Source organism: Chiloscyllium plagiosum, unplaced genomic scaffold (assembly GCF_037043375.1).
Source record: "Chiloscyllium plagiosum isolate Xiang-an unplaced genomic scaffold, Cpla_swu_hap1 HiC_scaffold_2, whole genome shotgun sequence".
Lineage (NCBI taxonomy): Eukaryota > Metazoa > Chordata > Chondrichthyes > Orectolobiformes > Hemiscylliidae > Chiloscyllium > Chiloscyllium plagiosum.
In genome coordinates, this window is record NW_028270140.1 from 115,916,964 (window position 1) to 115,943,779 (window position 26,816).

The 26,816-nt window shown below is 40.8% G+C and overlaps 1 protein-coding gene across 2 annotated transcripts in view; it reads left to right on the top strand.

Annotated features, from left to right (window-relative positions):
- The window catches only part of rad17 (RAD17 checkpoint clamp loader component), a 62,715-nt gene that overhangs the window by 30,953 nt on the left and 4,946 nt on the right, over positions 1-26,816 (top strand). Inside the window, exons 11-16 of one of the 2 annotated variants that reach the window (XM_043707967.2) lie at positions 1,874-2,068; positions 8,036-8,121; positions 8,427-8,573; positions 12,591-12,737; positions 12,972-13,092; positions 23,508-23,565. In XM_043707967.2, the coding sequence (XP_043563902.2) occupies positions 1,874-2,068; positions 8,036-8,121; positions 8,427-8,573; positions 12,591-12,737; positions 12,972-13,092; positions 23,508-23,565 (754 nt within the window). The remainder of the gene's footprint in view (positions 1-1,873; positions 2,069-8,035; positions 8,122-8,426; positions 8,574-12,590; positions 12,738-12,971; positions 13,093-23,507; positions 23,566-26,816) is intronic. The other variant, XM_087999925.1, reaches the window with a different exon arrangement.

Sequence of the window (26,816 nt, forward strand, 5' to 3'; positions counted from 1 at the left end):
GTGTGGATTTCAAAACCTAGCATGTCATGGCATTTAATGGCTGAAATCTTACAGCACTATAGTCTTCGTCCTCATCCTCTTGCCAAAAGATCAGGGTGAGGAGCTCTGCCAAGAAAGGAAATTGTTGCCATATGACCATTTACTAACCCACTTGTCATTAATAAACTGATGGTAGGACTTCCTCCCTTCAGACAGGAAGTCCTGTCTCAGCTGCTGGCCAATCTCAGACCAGCAACTGTTCAATACTGGCAGTATCACTGAAAGTGGTGGCAAATGCTGGACTGCACTTGGCACTTGAGCTGCACTAGATCGAGCTCTGCAAGTAACTGAGTGTTTCTCCTGATGTTCAGGTGACAGGCCTCAGTTGGGCAAGAGATGGGGAGGTGGGTGGCCATGTTTGAGAGGTCATGATTAGGGTGGAATCTAGAGGCCACATGGCTTGGCCATGTGGAATGTCCTTCAGAGTCAAGAGGGCCTATTAGGAAGGTGTCCCTCACCACTGCCACTTGTTAAGCACAGGATGAGGCCCCTGGTGATGATTAATTGCCCACCGAAAAACATCAATTGGATCAGTGGTGTCAGCCAGTTGTACCACCCTACTACTTGTAACATTGCAGTGCGAATGGGGTGGTGGTGGTGTGGATGTTGGTGGGGGGGTAGAAAGTAGATGGTGGTGGATAGGGCAACTGATTCTATATTTTACCCCTCCCACCTTCAAAGCCACTGGTACAGGATCACACAAGCGCTAAGTACACCAGAGTGAACTTCAAAGTTTAACTGGAGAATATAAACAAAATATAATTTGTGAATTTCCCATGGGAATTACTATCAAGCGTAGTCTTCCGGTGATGCAGAGTTAGAGACGGATATAACCAAACTGTGGATCACAAGTTTATTCAACCCTTACTTTAAAGTTGTGCATTCTTTATTTTCCAATATGCTGCATGTTTTGCTAGTTCACTATAAATAGGATAAAGCATTCAATAAAAAACAGAAGTAGAATTGTTGGAGCAGAGGTACAAAACAGGTTGAAGCTCTAGGAGAGGCAAAAATGAGGTACTACACCACTATAAGTAAGAGTTGCAATTGACATATGACCTCTTTATGTGGACATCTTAAATGCGGACACAGGAATTTCTGAAGGAAATACTTACAAACTCTGTGTGTGCACAGATATATACTCTATTTAAGGAGATTGGAAGTTTGCCAAACCATACTTCGTAGGAAAATTCAATGTTTGAGTCAATTGTTCTATGGTGAGACAGGAACATATATAGCAGGCATGATTGATTTAATCCTAGTTGAGCTAGGAAACATAAGAAGAAATCAGCTCTGCTTCTGACCACTTAGTAGTACCTGCATTAAAGGAATCTTAAAATTGTACGGAAACAGAATCCCAATGAGCTGCGGTTGCTTCTACAGTAAAAATAGCAGCCAGTGTGAGTTGCCTAAGTTATACTTTTAGGATTGGTGATTTTTTTTCAGGGCACCATGGGCTTTTGGTGCTTGTGAAACCATATTCCAGTATGAGCCCCTACTTTTAGCAGAAAGGAAGAACAGATTAAATTTCTACACAAGATTTTTAGGAACAATGATGAAGTATGGTGTCAGTTGTTGTGTCTTTGTAACATGAGTCACTCCAGTGATAAACTTGCTGAAACTGCTGCTATTATAAATTGTTCTCATGTGCCTTCATCCTAAAATGGAGAATGTGCTGAAGTTAATCAATTTTAAAATGATATTCTCTATTTTATTCAATTACCTTCTACATAGTAGCTGCTTCAGATTTCTACTGCAACGTATTTCATAATTGCAGATTCTCTGCATGTATATCTGTATACACATTAAACATGGTCATCTTCTGACAACTCAGGCTGCCCATTGGAACTGAATTCAGCACAGAATCATAAAGGAAAAGCGTTAATAAAAGCAGGCACGTCTTCAAGAGGCAAACGTAAAGAAAAGTCTTCAAAGGTAAATGAAAAAGGAGGTGGCCTGCACACCATTGGAAGCAAAGACCAATCTCTCTTCCTGTTTCGAGCTCTGGGAAAAATAATCTATTGCAAACGTAAGTTGAACAAGTTTTTGACAACTTCTTTCAAATCTGTTTGCATGTGTCCAATCTGCTGTTTTCTACAATTTGATGTGGGGATGAAACTGGATCTCCTGGGGTCTTGTTGTTTGTACAGGATTCAATGTATTTGTTATCAAGCAGGCTAGTTATCCTATTTTGAATAATATATTAAATTCCTAAATTAAATGGATTTACATTATTTTAAGGCCTCAACATTTAATTGATCGAAGTAGGCATATCCTGAGGTGAATTATGGCTAACTGGTTTCTTCTTATAATGTTACAAAGTATGATATGGGGCAGTAGGAGGTAAAAGGGCAAGTATTACAATTTCTGCAATTGCATGGGAGGTGCCATGAGGGCAAGGATGACATAGTGTAAGGAGTGATAGAAGAGTAGTCCAGGATGTTATGGATGGAAAGGTTCCTGCAGAATGCTGTGGGGAGAGCAGGCAAAGATGAATTGGGAGGTGGCAGAAATCGTGGAAGATGATCTTTGAATGCAGAGGCTCCTGTCATGGGAAGTGAAGACAAGAGGATGCCTGTTCTGGGAGGGATGGTAAGGGATGAAGCAGAAGTAATGGAAATGTCTGACATGGGTGAGGGTAGTTGCGGGAAATGGGTTAGACAAGTCTGTGGGCCCTGTCAGTTAGTGGATAGGGTCCTTGGTTAAGAAAACCGATGTCCAGAAGCACCCCTGTGGCAGGTGTGGTAATTGGAACAGGTAAGACAAAGAACTTGTAGAATGGAATGTAGTCCTTACAGGAAGCAAATCATGATGACACATGGCCAAGGTAACTGAGTCAGTGGGTTTCTAATAGATATTGGTCCTATCTCCAGAAATGAAAACAGAAATCAAACAATGGTGGATGATCAGATGAAATTGAGGGAAGGATCAAACGTGGAAACAAAACTCATACATTCTCTAATTCTGGAGGAGAGGAGGAAGGAACAGCAATAATATTGTCAGTGGACCGGAGAAAAGTGTTTGGGTGTGGGGGTTGGTGGCGAGTATGTCGGGAGCAAGATCTGCTCCACATCACCACTTAATCTAAATGCATATTCAATTTCTTTAGTCTATTTTAAATGTGATTAAATATGTATCAAAGAAAAAGAGAGATCCTATAAAGTGGCCAAGAGCCCTGGGAAATCAGAAGATTGGGAAGGCTACAAACACAGAGGATAACAAAGAGAGAAATAAGGAAGGAGGGGTCAAATATGAAGGTAGGCTAGCCAGTAATATTAGAAATGATAGTAAAAGTTTCTTTTAATACATAAGAAACAAACGACAGACAAAAGTAGACATTGGGCCACTTCAAACTGATGCTGGAAGGCTAGTGATGGGAGATAAGGAAATGGCTGGAGAACTTAATAAACACTTTGCGTCAGTCTTCACAGTGGAAGACATGAGTAATGTCCCAACAATTAAAGGGAGTCAGGGGGCTGAGTTGAGTATGGTTGCCATTACAAAAGAGAGAGTGCTAGAAAAGCTAAAAGGTCTTAAAATTGACAAATCTCCTGGCCCCAATGGGCTACATCCTAGAATTCTGAGGGAGGTGGCTGAGGAAATAGCAGAGGCGTTAGTTGAGATCTTTCAAACGTCACTGGAGTCAGGGAAAGTCCCAGATGATTGGAAGACCACTGTTGTAACCCCCTTGTTCAAGAAAGCATCAAGACAAAAGATGGAAAATTATAGGCCAATTAGCCTAACCTCGGTTGTTGATAAAATTCTAGAATCCATCGTTAAGGATGAGGTTTCTAAATTCTTGGAAGAGCAGGGTCGGATTAGAACAAGTCAACATGGATTTAGTAAGGGGAGGTCGTGCCTGACAAACCTGTTAGAATTCTTTGAAGAGGTAACAAGTAGGTTAGACCAGGGAAACCCAGTGGATGTGGTCTACCTCGACTTCCAAAAGGCTTTTGATAAGGTGCCACATGGGAGGCTGCTGAGTAAGGTGAGGGCCCATGGTGTTCGAGGTGAGCTACTGGCATGGATTGAGGATTGGCTGTCTGACCGAAGGCAGAGAGTTGGGATAAAAGGTTCTTTTTCAGAATGGCAGCCGGTGACAAGCGGTGTCACGCAGAGTTCAGTGTTGGGGCCGCAGCTGTTCATGTTATATATTAATGATCTGGATGAAGGGACTGGGGGCATTCTAGCGAAGTTTGCCGATGATACAAAGTTAGGTGGACAGGCAGGTAGTACTGAGGAAGTGGGGATGCTGCAGAAGGACCTAGACAGTTTGGGAGAGTGGTCCAGGAAATGGCAGATGAAATTCAACGTGAGCAAATGTGAGGTCTTGCACTTTGGAAAAAAGAATACAAGCATGGATTACTTTCCAAACGGTGAGAAAATTCATAAAGCCAAAGTACAAAGGGATCTGGGAGTGCTAGTCGAGGATTCTCTAAAGGTAAACATGCAGGTTGAATCCGTGATTAAGAAAGCGAATGCAATGTTGTCATTTATCTCAAGAGGGTTGGAATATAAAAGCAGCGATGTGCTACTGAGCCTTTATAAAGCTCTGGTTAGGCCCCATTTGGAGTACTGTGTCCAGTTTTGGGCCCCACACCTCAGGAGGGACATACTGGCACTGGAGCGTGTCCAGCGGAGATTCACACTGATGATCCCTGGAATGGCAGGTCGAACATACGAGGAACGGCTGAGGATCCTGGGATTGTATTCATTGGAGTTTAGAAGGTTAAGGGGAGATCTAATAGAAACTTACGAGATAATACATGGCTTGGAAAGGGTGGATGCTAAGAAATTGTTTCCATTAGGCGAGGAGACTAGGACCCGTGGGCACAGCCGTAGAATTAGTGGGGGTCAATTCAGAACAGAAATGCGGAGACGTTTCTTCAGCCAGAGAGTGGTGGGCCTGTGGAATTCATTGCCGCGGAGTGCAGTCGAGGCCGGGATGCTAAATGGCTTCAAGGCCAAGATTGATAAACTCTTGATGTCACTAGGAATTAAGGGCTACGGGAGGATGCTGGTAAGTGGAGTTGAAATGCCCATCAGTCATGATTAAATGGTGGAGTGGACTCGATGGGCTGAATGGCCTTACTTCCACTCCTATGTCTTATGGTCTTAAATGCCTTTTTTTTTGGAGGGGGGTAGAAATGGCATCAGCTGAAATGTTTTTGTGTAGTTTTCCTTGACAAGTCAATTTTTTTATGATATTGATTTATCCTCCACTTATCAGAAGGAAGTCCTGACTATATTAGTAGGATGAAATCTTTGAGGAGAAAGTGAGGTCTGCAGATGCTGGAGATCAGAGCTGGAAATGTGTTGCTGGAAAAGCGCAGCAGAAGGGCTTATGCCCGAAACGTCGATTCTCCTGTTCCCTGGATGCTGCCTGACCTCCTGCGCTTTTCCAGCAACACATTTCCAGCTATATTAGTAGGATTCCTCACATGGTCTCACTTTGTCATCGATGATGAGGATTTTCTAAGAGAAATACTAAACGTTTTTTCCATATCAATTATGCATTTATAAACTTTAAAAAAAAATGTTTTCCTGACTTCACCAGTAACATTAAAATAAATTTAAACAGACCATGTAATTTGTTTTGCTTTGCTTTATTTCATTACCTACAAAAGAGAACAGTGACTACTTCTGAAGTAACCTAATGGAAAGGTTGGAAATGACAAGTCATATTGTGTACTATACAGTGCAAATCTTTTTTTCTCTATTTATTTTCTAGATTCAGTATAATGGCAGAATCTGGAATTGACCACATTTTCCTTTTGTGACTATTGATGGAAGAAATACATTTTTTAGCCATTCTGCAATATTCCTTCCTGACGTATGTCTTTTGCAAATTCATAAGATTCTTTGCCGTTATCCTTTTGGTATTGGCTCAATTGGTCACACTGCGTGCTCTTGATTTGACAAGATTCCAGGTTCAAGTACCATACCAGAGCTTGAGTACAAAAAGTGAGGTTGGTAGTCCAGTGCAATTCTGATGGAATGTTGCACTCTCAAAATACTGTCTTTCATTTGGGACATTAAACTGAAGCTCCCCTGTCTAGTTGGCTGCACATAAATGATCCTGTGGCACTGTTTTGAAAAGCTGGATTATTCCAGAGTCCTGGCCAATTATTATTCCTCAATCAACATCACCAACACAGATATTCTAGTCAATATCATACTGTTGTTTGTTAGTGTTTCATGTGCTTCCGATATTACAACAGTGACTATACTTCATTAATTGCTAAGTTCTTTGAGACATTGATCATTAAAAGCACGATCTGAATGCACGTTTTTTTTTTAATCAACTCTCCATTTATTTTTAAGTACTTTACTGTTTATCGATTTGCTGGTTTAGATTAGAATATGGTGTACATGTGAATTTTAAGCACTATCTGCTGTGTTGAGTTGCTGAACTGAATCAGAAAGCCTTCATTTACATAGTGCTTCTAACTCAGAATCCACTGGTTTTTCATTGTGTGCTAATAAGTCTACTGTATATTTCTTGCATTTTCTCTTTGTTTCAGTATTCCTTTCTTTATTTTGGTAAATTAAGATTTGACCTGTTGAATGAGCCCTGTTGGCTTGCGTTTACATGGCAATTAGCTTTTATTTTTCCATGTTCTTGCATGAGATGGTAGTGTTTGAGATCTGTTTCAATAAATTTTCAATAACTGCTTATGTTAAATTAGAAGCTGTAAGACATTGGAGGAAACTTTGCAGCTAATAGAGTCTGCTGGGTCATTCAATGATATCATAGTTGACTGCAGCACTCTGTGGTAAAGAATTTCACAGATTCACTACTCTTAGAGGAAATTAGTCCTCATTTCTGTTTGAAATAGGTGATCACTTATTCCTGAAGAAGGGCTCATTCCCGAAACGTCGATTCTCCTGCTCCTTGGATGCTGCCTGACCTGCTGTGCTTTTCCAGCAACACATTTTCAGCTCTGATCTCCAGCATCTGCAGTCCTCACTTTCTGCTACTCTGAGATTATGTCCTCTACCCCTAGACTGACCCATAAGGGGAGCCAAATTCTCTACGTTAACAACCTTGTAAGAACCTTGTATGTTTCAATGAGGTCAGCTTTCATTCTTCTAAACTGCAATGACTACAGATCTAAACCTACTTAACCTTTCCTCATAAGAAAATTCTTCCATACCTGGAACCACTGGTTGCTTCACAGTATAGTAATTAGAAATCAGGGACTGAACCAAAGAAATAAACACTAAGATCAAAGTGTTTTCTTGTTTTTAAAGAGACGGGGAGGTAGAAGTCCGAGGTCTTGTAAGATGGAAATCCAGTGCATGAGCCTGAGATGGAGAAAGGATGAATGGTAGGGTGAGAATGCACAAGACACCAGAATTGAAGGGTCATTGTAATATTTGTTGGTTTTTATTTTTGTGGATTGAAATGGGAAAAGGACTAATTGGGAAACCAAAGATTGTGGAAGGTATTCTGCACTTTTTAAAAACTGATTATCTAACACCCGGTGTAAGTGCTGTTTGAGCATTGGGGAGGTTAACTGCAGGTGAGTGAGAGCCAGCAGGTACACAAAGGAGATTTTTCCAACAACAAGTAGGTGATTGGTTTGTGAAGCAGTGCTCAGTAGTTCATAACCAAAGCCTTCTCCTTGCCCACAACAATGTTGTTTCCAGAAAGCTGAACAGCTTGTGGGTATGAATGTTTTGCAGGAGCCATCAGATCTCCAAGAAGGAAAAGCCTTGCAATGTTTTCTTCACTTAAAAACTACCTTTTTTTATTCACTCCGTGATGTGGGTGTTGCTGGAGGAATTGTGGAAGAGTCACTTGACCTGAAATGTTAACTCTGATTTATCTCCACAGATGCTGCCAGACCAGCTGAGCCTTTCCAGCAATTTATGTATTCATTAACTTTCTGTAGATGTTGCATTTTATTCCAATTTTGAAATGGGTATCTCAAATTTGTGTATTTATTTATGTTTGGTCAGTTTTCTTTTCATGACCAATTTTATTTTTAAGGAGAGCCACCTAATGACTTGGATTGGAATCCATTACCAATCCATTTATCTGAGCATGAGAGGGATCCACTTCTGATCAATCCTGAGGTAAGATTCATCCTCGGCAAAAACATTGAAGCTGCGGGAGGCAGTACTAAATATTTCACGTGCTTTGTATTGTTTCTATGTTTGTCAATTCAAATCTTCACCATTTCCCAAACTTCCATTTCAGTTTTGTGTTGGGCATTTAGGACAAGGTACTATATAAGGAGCCTTGGAACTGTTTACCAGTTAACAGAATAAATTCTTGGAAGGGCATAGGTTTAAAGAATAAGTTGGTAAAATTAACAAAATTATAGCGTAATATTACCTCAATTTGTTGAGCTTGTTTTTATATCTGATTCATATTTCAGGAGGTGATTGAGAATTCACACATGTCTAAGGAGCTATTCAATCTTTATCTTCATCAAAATTATCTTGATTTCTTCAGTGAAATAGAAGACATTGTACGGGCTAGTGAATATCTTAGTGATGCAGATTTCTTAACAGTAGATTGGAACGTAAGTAACAAACAGATGCATAGCAAAACATTGGTAATTTTCTTGAAATCCAATAATTATATTTAAAGTATAAGGGAAGGAGTAGATCTCCTGTGTTTTACAATCTGAGCTAGTTAGTGGTCATTGCTTGTTAATTTGTTGCCCTTAATGATGGAAATAAGTTTGAAGTTTCTCAAGGTATACATGGTAAGGTTGTGTACACCCTTTTCCTTTGTTGTTAACTTTTAATGAAAATCGACAGAAAAATTGTTGTTTTTCAAACTTTTGGGAAACTACTTGATTGACTAGTATTGAAGCCATAAATCCGGTACCTCTTAAAAACAAGATGACTTTTTGCTTTTAAAAACCGAATTTATTTAATTACTGCAAATTCAGGAAGCCTCCTGTGTTAATATGCCATTTAGTCTGTAATCCTCTGTAATGTGCAGCATTATTGATCCCTTCACAAATGCATAATGGATTTGTACTGAGGCCAGAGCTGTGGTGGTTGGCTGCACCAAGGTCTTGACTTGTCCTGAACCTGTTTAGCAAGGATAATAATTATAGCAGTTCAAAATCTGCAATTTGATTGGATTTATCACAAGGAATTTATTAGTGACTTCCGTTGTTTCCCATTGCTTCGTCCAAAAGATATATGTTTGTTTGTAGATTTTTGCTCGGGAAGCTTGTGCAGGAGTAGGCCATTCATAATCACTCAGGTTAATAGCCTGTTTCTGCTTCCACCCCACACCCCATATCCTTTAATCCCCTTAGTCCAAGTGTTATGTCCAACTCTCCTTGAAATCATAGAATGTTTTGGCCTTGACTGCTATCTGTGGTAGCAAATTTCACAGGCTCACCAATCTCGATGAAGAAACTTCTTATGTCAATCATTCAATCGTTTGCCTGTGACCCCTGGTAATGGGCTCCCCATCATCAAGAACATTGTTTTGCACCTACCCTATCCAGTCCTGTTTGAATTTTATAGCTTTCTAAGAGATCCCCGCTTTCCACCCCCCCCCCCCCCCCCCCCCCTCCCCCCCGGCCTCTTCATTTGTCTGAGCTCCAGCAACATAATACCAAAACTGATTTGAACCGCCCCTCATACATTAGTCCTGCATCAAGGACTGGCATTGATTAGAGTTTCCATGAGCTTGTGTCTTTCGTCAGTCAGTGGATGTGAGGGGGAATGTTGTTTTGTGAGGACAGGAATCAGTGGAGGGGTATTGAGTGAAGATTTCCAGTGTACAATGTTGCATTCAGTTAAGTGTCAACAAGGGTTGTGTGTGTGTGTGTGGTGGTGAGGTGTTTATTTGCATGCGTTTGTTTGTTAGGCTTATCTTGGCATTGCTCCATGTAAATCCAGTGATATTGATTCGGGAATTATTGCTTACTTTTGACCTTTATGTGCTGCCAGGGATATCTAAAGAAAACAGCAGCCAAGTTCTAATCAGAGTCTCACTCAACCATGTTGGGTTGCAATTGTGCCTTAATCTCTGGCTATCCATATGCAACTAGCATTGTGCAGCTGGAATTTTCAGGGTATCGTTTCAGAGTCTTTAAGGAAAACATAATTTTATTTGAAAAGTACACAAAATCGACAGAAGTCCTACAGAAAAATATAAAATAAGACATCATTTTGATTGTGGATAAATGTCACACTGAGTTTAAAAAGTAGATAACACCAAAAGTGGCCAAAAGCCCTCCCTGCAGCTGTAATGCACTCTGGGCAGGCGAAGCACGCTGAGAATGGGGCATATGCTTGTTAGTGGAAGAAAATCCCAGCTGTAAAATTTGCTGGCTAATCTAATTAGCTGGCAATCCAAGCAGCAGCAAAACACAGCAGTGGGTGCTGCTGGACTGCAAACAGGCCTACACAACTTTGGAACCTGAAGGGAGGCAACTCCCAGGCTTTTAGAGCCGTATGGGTTCTAGCAGCCTATGAATGTGCTCAAGAAGAGTGAGGGTGCTGGTTTTGAATGGCAGGCAGAAAGAGAGATGGTGAGGCATGATCTTGGCAAAGAGGGAAGTGGTGGTTTTCCAACAGGTAGGGGTCACTCCAAATGACATGTAGCTGTCGCTTTCTCTGTTTGCAATTGTGTTTAAAAATCACCCAGCCCATTCCTGCCTTTCTGTCAACACCAATTGTTTTATAGCTTGGAGTGTATAATATTCCCATTAATTGGCTTAGTAGCTAGTTCATTTGAGTGTCAATTATTTATTTAACAATAGTACTTGGATTGATCATTTCAGTACCCACCAACCTACTGTATTGTGAGGTACAGGTTAGGGTGGGTAGAATGCTGATGAGCTGGATTTCCCCCTTTGTATTTTACTTGCTTCCACAGCAAATACCTGCTGGGCCATGGGGCTATAAATTCCAGCCCACGATATTTGTCATTTTAACAGAATTTATACGTGACTCCTCTCTCCCCAAAAATGTTTTGTTGTTATCACCTTTTAACCAATTTTCATCATCATGTCTAAATAACTATTTCAGCTTCAAATCTGTGTTCTTTCAAATGCACTTAGGCAATTAGAGTTCAGACTTGACCATTTCGATATTAGACATTTGAATTTTTGTCCCATGTTTTGTTCACACTAGATTGTTGTGTAATCTGTGGTCTTCGTTTATCTGCAGGCAACTTGTGTTGCTTCAATGATGTTTTTTACAAGGACCTATTTCCTTGGAAATTGGAAGGCAGATAAAGTGTTATGTTCATGTTTTTATTCAAATTCTTTGTAGGTGGAAAAATAATTTAAAGTGAGGAAGATTAAAGGTTGTTTTGTTTTGTACGCAAGTTGTCGAAGGTAGCAGGGTATATATATATTTTTTAATTAATCTGCTCCGATGTATCGTGACACTCCTCGGTTGCCATTACGTTCCAAGGTAGGACATCAACCCAGACCTTCTGACCCAGAATCAACATTGGTTTGGCCCAGCTGGTGTATCGTATCCAATTCTTGGCACCGCAACTTTGGAAAGATGTGAATTCTTTGGTGAAGGTGCAGAGAATTTTACTAGAATGGTTCTAAGAATGAAGTATTAGAGCCACAAAGATTGCCTGAAGAAGCTGGCATCATGCTTTGAAAATAGAAGTGTCAAAAGAGGTTTAATAGAGGTGTTTAAAATCACAAAGGGGTGTCTTGTGACACAGTGGTAGTTTGCCTATCTCTGAGCTAGGAGATCTATGTTCAAGTCCCATTCACTCCAAAGCTGTGTACTAATACCTCTGAACAAGTTAATTTGATTAGATTAGATTACCTACAGCATGGAAACAGGCCCTTCGGCCCAACAAGTCCACACTGACCCTTCAAAGAGTAACCCCCCCAGACCTATTCCCCATATCTACCTCTGACGAATGCACCTAACACGATGGGCAATTTAGTATGGACAATCCATCCTGACCTGCACATCTTTGGACTGTGGGAGGAAACCAGAGCGCCTGGAGGAAACCCACGCAGACATGTGGAGAATGTGCAAACTCCACACAGACAGTCACCCAAGGCTGGAAATGAACCCAGGTCCCTATTGCTGTGAGACAGCAGTGCTAACCACTAAGCCACCCATGTTAAAATCAAGAAAAGTTTAGTTAGTAAAAATAAAGAGCATCTACTCTAATTGGCTCAGTGGCCATTAACCAATGGATATAAATTGAGTGCTTTGCAAAAGGACTAGAGACAACATGAGGAAAAGCACTTGTGTATATCAGGTGGTTACAGTTTGGAATGCACAGACTGATGGGATGGAAGATATTCATTCATAGTCTTCACAGGAAATTGGATAAATTCTTGGAGAAAGAAAAATTGTTGGACTGGGCGGGGTAGTGTTTGCTTTTTGAAAGAGCTGTTAGACCACATGGCCATTTTCAGTGCTGCACTATATAATTCTACATAATTGGAATGCAGATATATATTTTGCATTATATCCTAACTTACAGACAAATAAAACTGAGAAAATTGGTCATGCTTATGGTCCTTTCTTACTTCAAATTTTAATGAACCTATTTCTCTGTACATTCAATACAACTTCCTTAGAATCGTTCGACAATGCAGAAATATAGTACGTCTGTTGCTGCAAGAGGGTTGATTCATGCTAACAAAGCTAGAGCTCGAGCTAATTGTAAAGGAGGAGCTGGCTTCAAACCTTTACACAAACCACAGTGGCTCTCAATAAGTAAAAAGGTAAGTGTGGATGTTGTTTAGCTGACTAATACTTATAAATTCTGGTAGTGATTTATTATCCAGATACTATTTGGTTAGTTGGGTTAAGTCTCTGTGGAATGTGAATGGTGCAATCCAGCAGGAATGTACTTGTTGCAACAATTCTATTTAATGAATTCCTTGGTTATGTTACTTCATATTAGATTGCAATTACATGTTTTTATGCATAAAATATCTGTCTTTCTGTTGTTTCAGTATAAAGAAAACTGTCTTGCAGCCAAAAGATTTTTTTCAAATTTCTGTTTGGCACCATATTGCCTTCAGACCCAGCTATTGCCATATCTTGCTCTGTTAACAAATCCCATGAGAAACCAAGGTAAGAAGCTGAATATTAATGGGGTAGTGGAAGTTTGTTTTCAGCAATACATCATTTGATGCAGAGGTTGTACCAACTAGGCATATCAGTTGTTGCATATGTATATTTGAGGAAATTTGTTATTTTAATTGCCATTTATAACTTTCAAACCAAAATCTTCAGAAACAGAAGGGTGCATGTGTTTTTTTTTATATTGTGTTGCTCTACACTTAGTCTCACTTAATTTGAGACTAAGTGTAGAGCTGAGTCTAAATGCGGAAAGAACTTCCACTCGGACAGGTTGGGTTTTCTCACAGGACTATGTCCATCTCCGTTCTGCATTTTTGTATGCAGGTGAAACACAAAATTTCATGGGCAGAAAATCCACCACCCCTACTGGCAGCTTTCAGGCACCATATTTAAATGCTGCCTTTTCCCCGCTGTCTTCTATTAGTTGGTCAATATTTATGCACACTAATATACTACCTCCAGCACCATGAGCGTATTAAATAACATAATGTGCTTTCTGGAAATCCCTTCCTGACCCTAGCTGCAGATCTGCCTGCAGGAGGATGGATGATGTACATGGTTGAATTCCTAGTCATGTCAAGATGTCCCTGGCATTGCATTTCCCTTACCCACAAGTAGTTGCAAAGCCTTTATTACATCCTATCTCAGAGCACTTGACAACATTGAAGATCCTCTTCTTGCCCTACATTCACATGTGCAGCTGTAGGCCCTTGAGCCCCATGTCTTGGTTCCATTAGGTTGTTATTTCTCCTCCCCTTCCTCCTTTGATTTGACTTGCTATTGTCGCATGTATCTTGGTACAGTGAGAAGCTTTGTTTTTGGTGCAGTACAGGCAGATCATGTCATACAAGGTGCATTAGGGTAATAGAACAGAGGGAAGAATCCCTTGTTTTGGCTGTAGAGAAGGCGCATAAACAGCAAGGTACGTTTAAATTTAAAATTGAGCAGTCCATTTAGAAGTCTGATAACAATGGGGAAGAAGCTGTTAGTGTATTTAAGCTTTTGTATCTTTTGCCCAATGGAAGAGATTATAACTAGGGTGAGAAGGGTCTTTGATTACATTGGCTGCCTTCCTGAGGCAGCAAGAAGTTAAGGTGGAGTTAGTGGATGGAAAGCTGGCTTGCATGACGGACTGGGCTGTGTTCACAACCTTCTGTAGTTTCTTGTGGTCCTGGGCAGAGCAGTTGTCATACCAAGCCATGATGCACCCAGATAGAATGCTTTCCATTCTACATCTATGAAAATTGGTAAGCATTTTTATGAACATGCCGAATTTCCTTCTGAGGAAGTAGAGGCATTGCTGTGCATCAACATGGATGGATTTGGACAGATTGTTAGTGATCATCACTCCTACAAACTTGACACTCTCTCAACCATCTCCACCTCCGCACCACTGGGGTATGCCCTTCACCTTCCTTCCTGAAGTCAATGACTGGCTCTCTCAATTTGCTAATGTTGAGGGAGAGATTGTTATCTCTTCCCCTTCCACCCACAACCACACAATAACCACATGATAAAGCTGTTTTGGCATGGAAGTACTGATCTGTGAAGTTATAGCACAATAATTGTTTCCATGTCAAATGTTCGCCGAGTTTGGAAGTTGATTTGCAGACATTTCATCCTTGTCTAAGTGACATCTTCAGTACTTTGGCACCTCCTGTGAAGCACTGCTGAACTGTCTTCTGGAATTTATTTGGTTTGTTCGTGCAAGTTCCGGTTGCCAGTTCTGGTTGTTCATTGTAGTGGCTGGTATATTGGGTCTCGGGCTGTGCTTTGGTTGATGGAGTCAGTGGATGAGTGCCATGCTTCTAGAAATTCTCTGGCTGTCCTCTGTTTGGCTTATCGTATGATCATTGTGTTGTCCCAGTCGAATTTGTGGCCTTGTCATTTTGTACCTAGCTGCATTAGAATGTACACTCAGAAGTAACGGACTAACCAAAGAGACACACAGCAAGCAGTCAGACAAACCATTGTATCCTTACCAACAAAGAAAAGACAAATGAACAACCTCGACACCAAAGAGAGAAATTTCCGAAAAACAGTCAAAAATGACACGAGCGTAATCATAATACCAGTGGGCAAGGGCAGTAATCATGGACAAGACTTGAATATATTCAGAAAGCAGAGCAACTACTTGCAGATACCTACAGAGGGAGTGTGACCCCACGCCACAGCTAACCAATAGAATAAAAACACACTACAGAATCTACAAAAAAAAGGACTAATATCCAGTGTGGACCGACAAAGGATGAAACCAGAAAGCAGCAACACCCAAGATTTTACGGATTACCCAAAGCACACAAACAAGATATATCACTTAGACCCATAGTGGCACTCATAGAGTCATAGAGATGTACAGCATGGAAACAGACCCTTCGGTCCAACCTGTCCATGCCGACCAGATATCCCAACCCAATCTAGTCCCATCTGCCAGCACCCGGCCCATATCCCTCCAAACGCTTCCTATTCATATACCCATCCAAATGCCTCTTAAATGTTGCAATTGTACCAGCCTCCACCACTTCCTCTGGCAGCTCATTCCATACACGTACCACCCTCTGCGTGAAAAAGTTGCCCCTTAGGTCTCTTTTATATCTTTCCCCTCTCACTGTAAACCTATGCCCTCTAGTTCTGGACTCCCCAACCCCAGGGAAAAGACTTTGTCTATTTACCCTATCCATGCCCCTCATAATTTTGTAAACCTCTATAAGGTCGCCCCTCAGCCTCCGACGCTCCAGCCTGTTCAGCCTCTCCCTATAACTCAAATCCTCCAAACCTGGCAACATCCAATTGTAAACCCTTTCAAGCTTCACAACATCTTTGATAGGAAGGAGACCAGAATTGCACACAATATTCCAACAGTGGCCTAACCAATGTCCTGTACAGCCGCAACATGACCTCCCAACTCCTGTACTCAATACTCTGACCAATAAAGGAAAGCATACCAAACACCGTCTTTCCTAACATATCCACTTGTGACTCGACTTTCAAGGAGCTATGAACTTGCACTCCAAGGTCTCTTTGTTCAGCAATACTCCCGAGGACCTTACCATTAAGTGTATAAGTCCTGCTAAGATTTGCTTTCCCAAAATGCAGCACCTCACATTTATCTGAATGAAACTCCATCTGCCACTTCTCAGTCCATTGGCCCATCTAGTTCAGATCCTGTTGTAATCTGAGGTAACCCTCTTCGCTGTCCACTACACCTCCAATTTTGGTGTCATCTGCAAACTTACTAACTGTACCTCTTATGCTCGCATCCAAATCATTTATATAAATGACAAAAAGTAGAGGACCCAGCACCGATCTTTGTGGCACTCCACTGGTCACAGGCCTCCAGTCTGAAAAACAACCCTCCACCACCACCCTCTGTCTCTGAGCCAGTTCTGTATCCAAATGGCTAGTTCTCCCTGTATTCCATGAGATCTAACCTTGCTAATCAGTCTCCCATGGGGAACCTTGTCAAATGCCTTACTGAAGTCCATATAGATCACATCTACTGCTCTGCCTTCATCAATCTTCTTTGCTATTTCTTCAAAAATATCAATCAAGTTTGTGAGACATGATTTCCCACGCACAAAGCCATGTTGACTATCCCTAATCAGTTCTTGCCTTTCCAAATACATGTACATCCTGTCCCTCAAAAGAACTTCAACAAAACCGAAAACATCTTATCAGGGGATCCAAATACTCCATACAATCATCACAGGAATTTTTAGACAACATCAAGACCATAAACATAGACATGGACAAAGCAATGGTCTCATTCGATGTGATGGCACTGGTCACTTCAGTTGACAGAACTCTAGTCAGAGAGACAATAACCAATCTCCTGGACAAGTAGAACAGACAACACAATGAGGAACCTCTCAACAAGAACTGCATGCTGAAACTACTAGACCTGTGCTGGACGACACCCTTCACTTCAGCCAAATATATGAATAGATCAATGGAACACCGATGGGCTCAGCCATCTCTGGGCTTATAGCAGAAGCAGTGATGCAAAGATTGGAACAAACAACCCTCCCATAAATCCAACCCAAACTCTGGATCAGATACATGGATGACACTTTTTTATCATCAAGCGAAGAGAAATTGAGAGCACACACCGCATATCAACACCGTGATCGCAGGGATCAGATTTACGAGAGAGGAGAAAACCAACAATCAACTCCCATTCCTGGATGTGATGGTGGAAAGAACACAATGGTGAATGCACCACAAAAGTGTACGGAAAGCCCCACACGCTGACTAGCTCCTGCACTATATCAGCAACCACCTGAACACATACAAGAGAAGCTGCATTAGGACCCTGTTCAAAAGAGCTACAACACACTGCAGCACTCCCAACCTACAAAGAAGAATGCCTCTACAGACTATTCGCTAAGAACAGATATCCGTGCAACTTCATCCACAGATGCCTAACAGACGAACAGGGGACAAAACGTCTGCAAATCAACTTCCCAGCTCAGTGAACGTACAACTGGCACCTGAGCTACAAATCTTTATGCAAATCTTGAATGGTTTCCATTTGAGATCTTGACAAATTCAGTATTCCCTTTGGACCCTTATCAGGCAGCTTTTATTTTGGGTAAAAGCATACCATACAGAATGGTCTCCATGATTGGTTTTCCCTTTTCTCACTCTGCCCTGTGCCAGAAATTTATTGTCTGGCTCTTTACATTGTGCTGTTTGCCACCTGCATGGAAGATAATCTGACTCTTGGTGGGATGTTGGTGTGAAGCTGTAAGAGTTCTTGTTATTTATTCACAGGATGTAGACATCTCTAGTTAGGCCAGCATTTATTGCCCATCTCTATTTGTCTAGAGAACAGTTAAAAATCAACCACATTACAGTGAGCCTCTCCAGGTAAGGGTGACAGATTTACTTCCCTCAAGGACATCGGTGAACCAGATGAGTTTTCCAACAATCAACAGTGGTTTCATGGTCATCATTAGACCCTTAATTCCAGATTCCTTATTGAATTAAAATTCCACCATCTACCATGACAGTATTTGAACATCTGTCCCCAGAACACTAGCTGAGTTTTTAATTAATAGTCTAGTGATAATACCACTAGACCATTACCTGTCCTTGTATATCTTTTATTCTGCAGTGTGCTTCCCTTCAGCACCAAGTCCTTAACTGAGAGCCTGTGCAATGGTGCTTTCTAAGTTTGTGTTTCATTTCCATCAGTGTGTTATGCAGGAACATGTACAAACAGGAATGGGCCTCTCTCATTTGAACTGCACATCGCACAGTCTTTATTTTAAAATCCATTTTAGAGAAAATGTGGTTGTAAACATTTCCCTCCAGCTGTTGACTCTCTACCTTCCCCACTCTGTCATACTCTCTCACTGGACACAGCCCAATCGCTCCCCCCTCCCCACCAATACCTGTAGCTGCTTTTTCATTTCCTCTTTCATGCCTCTTCCCCCATAACTGTCAGTCATTTCACAATTTCCCACATTTTTCTATTCTTCCTGATCCCATTGCTATGTTTAGTCTTATGTTTACACTACACCTTCTTCATTTCACCACCTGTTTTCCCTCTGCAATACGCCTCATTACCTCATTGAGTTCCCCATCCTTGATATGCAACTTCCCTTTTGCCGTTATCATTGTGACTCTTCCCTCTTCACCCAAATTAAATCTCTCTATTCCCCAGAAAGCACATAGTGCCCATGAGAACAGCCCCGTTTTAAGTTCATTCCTTCCTGTTCCTTTACCTTGGCTCACTTTTTTTTTTTCTTTTGAATCCTCTTTTCATTTCAAACAATCTTGCTTATCCACAATATTGGCAGGTCTGGCAGATTCACCTCTGAGGCTAAAACCTTTAAATACAACAATCCAGACTGTTTGTCTCTGTGTCTGACTGAAACTTCTCAGGAGCTCATTGGTACAGAGATATTTTACCTGTTATACTCTCTACATTTGGTGCAAAAAACAAACAGCGTGGTTATGAAACAGCCAAGTAATAGAAAAGGTTTGTATTCAGGGGCTTGGAGGAAGAAGTCTACCCTGCCAGGTTCACACCACCTATTGTGTTTGTCAATATATATCCTGTTTTTATCTAAAGAGATTGCATCATGAACATAATTCTAGTTGGCTAGGGGTGTAATTGTGTATTCATGACATACTCACGAATGCAAAGACATTCCATTACCATCAAGGTCAGGAAAGCCAACCTGCATGAAAGGTTCTGAGGGCAGCAAACTTTTACCCACTGGGAAACTGAATTTTTTTTATTTGCTCATGAGATGTGGGCATCACAGACTAAGCCAGAATTTTGAAGGTGGTGTTCAGAAATAGTACAGTGTATCTTGTAGGTGGTACACATTGTTGCTATTGTCCGTTGCTGGTGAAGAGACTGAATATGGAAGTTGATGCATGTGATGCCATTCAAGTGGGTCAATATGACCCAGATGGTGTCAGTATTGTTGGAGCTGCACTTATCCAGGCATGTTGACAATATTGCATTACACTTTGAACTTGTGCCCTCTTGGCAGTGATATTGGGAAGATATTGGGAAGATTGAGGTGTGTTATGAGCTGCAGAATTCCCAGCTTTTGTTAAGCGATATTCATCAATAGTGATAGTAATACCATTGAATATCGAGGGATGACTGTTAAATATTCTCTTACTGGATTGGTCATTGTTTGGCACTTGTTTGAATGTTACTTACCACTTAATAGTTGATTTGCTGAATGTTGTTCAACTCTTGCTATGTATAGACATGGATTGCTTCAGTATTTGAGGCATCATGAATGTAACAGAACATTGCAATTGTCAGCAAGCACCTGCACTTCTGGGGAGGTCACTGATGGAGCAACTGAAAATGGTTAAATCCAGGACACTAGCCTGAGGAACTCCTTAGCTGCAGGACACTAGTGTATATAGCTGAACTGCAAAGACCATAGCTGAAACCCCCACCCCCATTTCCACTGACTTCAGTTTTGCAAAGACTCCTTGATGCCATTCTTCAATTGCTGTAATGATGTCAAAGGCAGTCACTCCTAATTGTTCTGAAATTCTTTTGCCCATGTTTGGACCGAGTTTGTATTTAGGGCAGGAACTGAGTTACCCTGGCTGTGTAACTCTGATGCCAGTGTCGCTGTTGTACTGGAAAAGCTTGGTTAAAGACACAGTTAGATTTGAAGCCCAAGTCTTCAGTATTATCGCTGGTGTTTTGTCAGGACCTGTAAGCTTTGCAGCATCCAGTGGGTTAATATTGCCTGGAGTAAACTAAATTATATCAAGACTGGCATATGAACACTAGGAACCTCTGGAGAAGGCTGAGATGGATCTACCACTCTGAAGATGGATGCAAATCTACCTCCTATTAATAATTCAATTGTCCACCAATGTTCATGACTGGATATGGTAGGACTATAGACGAGGGATCTGATCAGTCCATTGTGGGATTGTTCATTCCTGTCTGATGCTGTTTTCACAGTTTGACGTACAGGTCATTCTGTACTGTAACTTACCAAGTTGATACCACATGTATAGGTATGCCTGTAGTTGCTTCTGGCGTGCCTTCCTGTTTTTCTTTTGAATGGGGGTTGTTCTCATAACTTGATGCTGCAGTGGGTGATGTACTGGGCCTGAGGTTACAGATTGTGGTTGAATACAAGTCTGTAGATGCTGTTAGCTGGCAATGCCTCATGGATGGCCAGTTTTCAGTTTGCTAGATCGGTTTGAAATTTTCCCATTTACTTTGGTGGTTGTACCACACAAGATAATTGGAAGTATCCTCATGGAGAAAAATGAGAATTGGTCTACACAAGAAATGTCAGAGTCACTTCTACCTAGTGGTAAATGCAACATGTACATTGGTGAGAATGAGTTTGAGTATATTATTCCCTCTTGGTTTTCTTGTCAACTGCTACAGAACCAGTCTAGCAGCTATGCCCTTCAAGACTCCACCAACGCAGTCAGTAGTTGACATTCATGGCCCTCACCCAGAGTACAATATGTACTCCTCATCCTTCAATGTTTCCTCCAAATAGTGGTCAACATGGATGACTGATGGCTTTTACCCGAAATGTCGATTTTCCTGCTCGGATGCTGCCTGACCAGCTGTACTTTTCCAGCACCACACTCTCGACTCTAAGCATCTGCAGTCCTTACTTTCGCCTGCTGAGTTATCAGTCATGGGATGACAGTAAGCGACTATCGGGGAGTTTCTCTGCCCATGTTTGAACTGTTAACCTAAGTTATGAAGTCTGAAGTCAACACTGATTATTCTCAGAACAACTTCCTGACTGCCATCACCTCTGGTCGGTCTACTTTACCAGTGGGACAGGACATAGCCATTGATGGTGATATCTGAGACATAGTTATACTCCTGATGAGATAAATTACAGACAATATTAGGCTTGACTAACGTGTGGGACAGCTCTTTCAATTTTGGAACAAGGCTCAGATGTTAGTGAGGAAGATTTTTCAGCAGCCAGGTTGATGCCAGATACTCCAATAAAAGTTTTATTTCTTTGTTTTGACTTTGCAACATTTTATTACAACATAGAAATGTCATTTTGCCCTTTTTAAGCCTACTCTTGGTGCATACATGGAATGGGCTTCCAGAGAAAGTGGTTGAGGCAGGTACAATAGCAACATGTAAAAAAAAATTTGGGGTAGATAAATAGATGGGAAGGGTTTAGAGGGATATGGACCAAATGTGGACGATTGGAACTAGCTGAGTGGGCACCATGGTCAGCTTAGACCAGTTTTGGCAGAAGGGCCTGTTTCCATGCTGTCTCTATGACTCTGCCATTCATTATGATTTATGGCGAATTCTCCGACTATGATCTTAAAATAATGCCATGTTCTCAATTTCTACCAAGATTCTTTGTCTTTAATATCTAAATGTTTACCAGTTTATTTACTGACTTGGCTTTTGAAACCTTCTGTGATAAACAATTCCACAGGTTCACTACCCTTTGACATTTTTTTCTTCATTTTCAGTCCGATATGGTTTACCCCATATCCTGAGGTTGTTCCCTGGTTCAAGACTCCCCAGACTTATCAAAAGCCTTCTGAAAATCCAAATAGACCACATCCACAAGTTCTCCTTTATCTAGACTCATTATAATCTCAAAGATTCCAGTAGATTTGTTCAGCAGATTTCCCTTTCATTAACTTTTGATGGCTTTGCCCAATCCTGTTAATGATTTTCAAGTGTTCTGGTATCATGTCTTTTACGATACTCTAGATTTTTTTCCTCAAAGTGGCTTGCTACGCCATTTGAGAAAGCATTTAAGATTCAGCCATATTGCTGTGGGTCTAGATGACATGTAGACGAGACCAGGTAAAGATGGCAGATTTCCTTACCCGAAATATATTTGTGAACGCAGTAGTTACATTGTCACCATATAAGGCTAGTTTTTGGTAGTCCCAGGTTTTATTGAATTCAGTGTCACCGTCTACCATTTGAATCCCATATCTTCAGGGCATTTTAAAGCAAAATACTGTGGATGCAGGAAGACTGAAATAAAACCAAAAACTGCTGGAAAAACTCAATGGGACTGGCAGTATCTGCTGAGAGACAAAGTTTTCTCAGTTCTGAAGACAATTCCTGTCAGACTCAACACATTAACTTTGTTTCTCTCTCCACAAGTGCTGTCCGACTACCTGGATTTCTCCATCGTTTTTGTTTTTATCCCCAAACGATTAGCTTTGGCTCTGGATTAGTCTAAAGACATTATAGCCAAACCAATTTGCCACCCACCTAATTAAGTTCTCCTACTCCTCTTCTATGCCCACCAGACCTTTGAAAATATCTGGTAATGTCCTGCAACTAATTAATTGAGTAGGACTTTTCTTCTCAGTGTTGGTTTAAGCGACCAGACTCTGCTGTCTACATCTTGTCTTCAAACTAATTTTGATTTCGCAAGGTAAGAGATTAGTGAACATTCACCCTATATTCTGTAATGATTATTTGGAAATAATTTATGGACAATGATGAAATGCAAACCACAGGATAAATACTGAAACTGTCTAATGCAGACTGTCAATCCTCTATGTGACAGGAAGGTTCACATTTTGACTATAACAAGTTTGTAAATAGAATTATTTTGTTACTGATGTGGATGAGTTGATCCTTGCAGTTCTTTCTTGCTCCGCTATTGTGTCTGACCTGTTAACATAAAATGGTGTTTTGTTTAGTTCCCCAAACTAAACCACAGAACTTTCTTTGGTAAATTAGAAACTTGAAATCTGTTTCAGTACCTTTCATACGAGCAGCGTTTTCAAGAAAACGCAGCAGAAATAAAAATCAACTTGTGATAAATTAAAGTAGAGCAAGATCACTATTTGCACAATAGTGACTGCAGTTTTATGACATTACACTTTTTTTTTCATCTATGCTACATTTACAAAATTATTTTCTGTTTTGCTTACAGCCCAAATTAATTTTATCCAAGATGTAGGAAAGTTTCCTTTCAAGAGATACTCTGCAAGGTATGTAGGAATTTCTCTCCCAGTATAACATTTTAGGTCTTTCTATTTACACATAGTTCTCCTGTATTGTCTTAGTTGCATTCCAGCGAAACCTCGCTTAATAGAAAATTGCTTAATGTGGCCCATGGGAAAAGTGGGGTTATGGACAGACCAGCAAAAAATATCACTCCCGCTCGCTCAAAAATCACCTAAAAGTTCTGGATGTAGGTTTGCTCGCTGAGCTGGAAGGTTCATTTCCAGATGTTTCGTCACCCGACTAGGTAACATCTTCAGTGGGCCTCAGGTGAAGCACTGTACATGATACCTGCTTACTATTTATATGTTTGGGTTTCTTTGGGTTGGTGATGCCATTTCCTGTTCTTTTTCTCCAGGGGCTGTAGATAGAGTTCCGGTTGGAATGCCATGCTTCTAGGAATTCTCATGCATGTCTCTGTTTGGCTTGTCCGAGGATGGATGTGTTGTCCCAGTCGAAGTGGTGTCCTTCCTTATCTGTATCTGTATGTGAGGCTACTCGTGAGAGGGGGTCATGTCGTTTAGTGGCTCGTTGATGTTCATCTATCCTGGTGGCTAGTTTTCTGCCTGTTCGTTCAATGTAGTGTTTGTTACAGTCCTTGCACAGAATTTTGTAAATGACATTAGTTTCGCTTGTTGCCTGTATCGGGTCTTTCAAGTTCATTAGCTGCTTTTTTGGCTAACCCACCAACACACTAAAGCAGCAGCTAATGAACTTGAAAGACCCTATACAGACAACAAGCGAAACGAACGTCATTTACAAACTATTGTGCAAGAACTGTAACAAACACTACATTGGACAAACAGGCAGAAAACTAGCCACCAGGATACATGAACATCAACGAGCCACAAAGCGACATGACCCTCTCTCACTAGTATCCTTACATACAGATAAGGAAGGACACCAATTCGACTGGGACAACACATCCATCCTAGGACAAGCCAAACAAAATCACGCACGAGAATTCCTAATAGCACGGCATTTCTAACTAGAACTCTAGCAACAAATGCATTGACTTTCACCCCATTTACCACCGCCCAAGAAAAAGAACAGGAAATGACATCACTGTAGGAAATGACATCACCATAGGAAATGACATCACAAACTGAAGAAACACACGCATATAAATAGAAAGCAGGAATCACCAGCAGTGCTTTGTCCGGAGGCTCACTGATGATGATACCAGGTATGGTGACGAAACATCTGAAAATGAACCCAATGAACATAGTCCGCTGATTTTTCAGCAACAAACCCAAACAAGCAGACAAAACACCATCCAGAAACCCTAGCCACTCTCCACTACCTCAAAGACATCTTGGAAATGACTGCCAGACTACTCAGACCCCTTGGCATCATGGTCGCCCACAAACCCACCAAGACACCAAAACAGCAGCTAATGAACTTGAAAGACCCCATACAGACAATGAGCAAAACTAACGTCATTTACAAAATACCATGCAAGGAATGTAACAAACACTACATTGGACAAACAGGCAGAAAACTAGCCACCAGGATACATGAACATCAACGAGCCACAAAAAGACATGACCCTCTCTCGCTAGTATCCTCACATACAGATGAGGAAGGACACCACTTCGACTGGGACAATGCATCCATCCTAGGACAAGCCAAACAAAGACATGCACGAGAATTCCTAGAAGCATGACGTTCCAACCGGAACTCTATCAATAAACACATCGAGTTTGACCCCATCTACCACCCCGAGAACAGGAAGTGACTTCACAGGAAATGACATCACCAAAGCAAAGAAACCCAAACAAATAAATAGTAAGCAGGAATTTTCAGCATTGCTTTGCTTTGCTTTGCATGAGGTCCACTGAAGATGTTACCTAGTAGGGTGACGAAATATCTGGAAATAAACCTTTTCAGCTCAGCGAGCACACCTACATTCAAAACCTCAATCTGAGCTACAAATCTTCTCAAAACACACTGAAGAGACTTCTCATGCGCAGAACGGCAAAAAGACTGGCACCAATGTTGCGCATGTGCAAACGCCTCATTCACAGAATGTTAAGGACACCAGCACATATACAAAATGACGCAGAGATATCGGCCTGCATACTGTGCATGCACAGAACGAAGTGCACAAACCGATTCCCGCTGGAATCACGCTATTGCCAACAGAGGTAAGCATTCTCCAAAATACCATCCCCTAATCTTTCAGCAATTGTTATAGCCAAATCACGCTGCTGAAACATACATTATCTGAGAAATACCTGAGTAGGCTGTTGCCTATTCTGTACATTTTATCTTTAGGGGGTTAAAACTGAATTACATAATTTTTATTGCTTGAGATAAATTGAGGAGGAGAGAGGGTGCTGAAATCTAGTTATTTGTGATGGTTTTAATTGCTTGTGAATAAGAACTTAAATTCGAGTTATGAAGATTATTTTGGGCCAGTCTGAAATTCAGTTTGTTTCTCCTTTGCAAATGCTGGTTTAAAATGTACTTAAGTTCTGCAAGCACTGCAGAAAGGACAAAAAAAGAGCAAATGTTTAACTGCTCTTATTACTAAATGTTTTCACCTATTGCATATATACTTTGTAATCATCAATATTTTCAGTTCCAGGAATATTGTGTTCTGCTGTAATGTAAAAAAAAAATTAGATAAAAATGTGAAAGCTATTGCAAATAATTCTCAAGGCTGCATTTGTATACATTTTGAGGTAATAGTCCATGGACCTTCTCCCAAAGTACAGAACAGATTTGACCAGACTTTTTCCTTAAAGATTATATAAATTTTCAAGATTATATAAGTTGTTTGAAAGGCTCTTGAATAAAGCAGGCTCCTCTGTCTTGACTGCCAATGGAAAGCTGCAACAAATATAGAAAGCTGCTCTACAAGAAGCTCAACCACACAGCAGCTGTTAAATTAAGTCAGTGGTAGACCTTGCAGCACTACTGGGATGCCTTTAATCCGTACTGCAGATCTTTGTGCTGAAAAAAAACAACAATGGCTCCATGAATGGAAAAATCTCCCTTAAATATCAGTCTAGGAATTAAAGAGACTGGTGATCCTTAAATGAAAAATACATATTATATATACATTGTAATGTATCTATGTATCATCCATCTAACATTAAAAAAATGGTCTGTTAACACTGCTGAGAACAAATACTTTCACATCACACTTCATATTTGAAAGTTTCAATGTCTCCACCTGCTAACTGGAACCTACCACAAACTAGTTTAAGGTTTTGCTAAGTTAGGGTTCTGA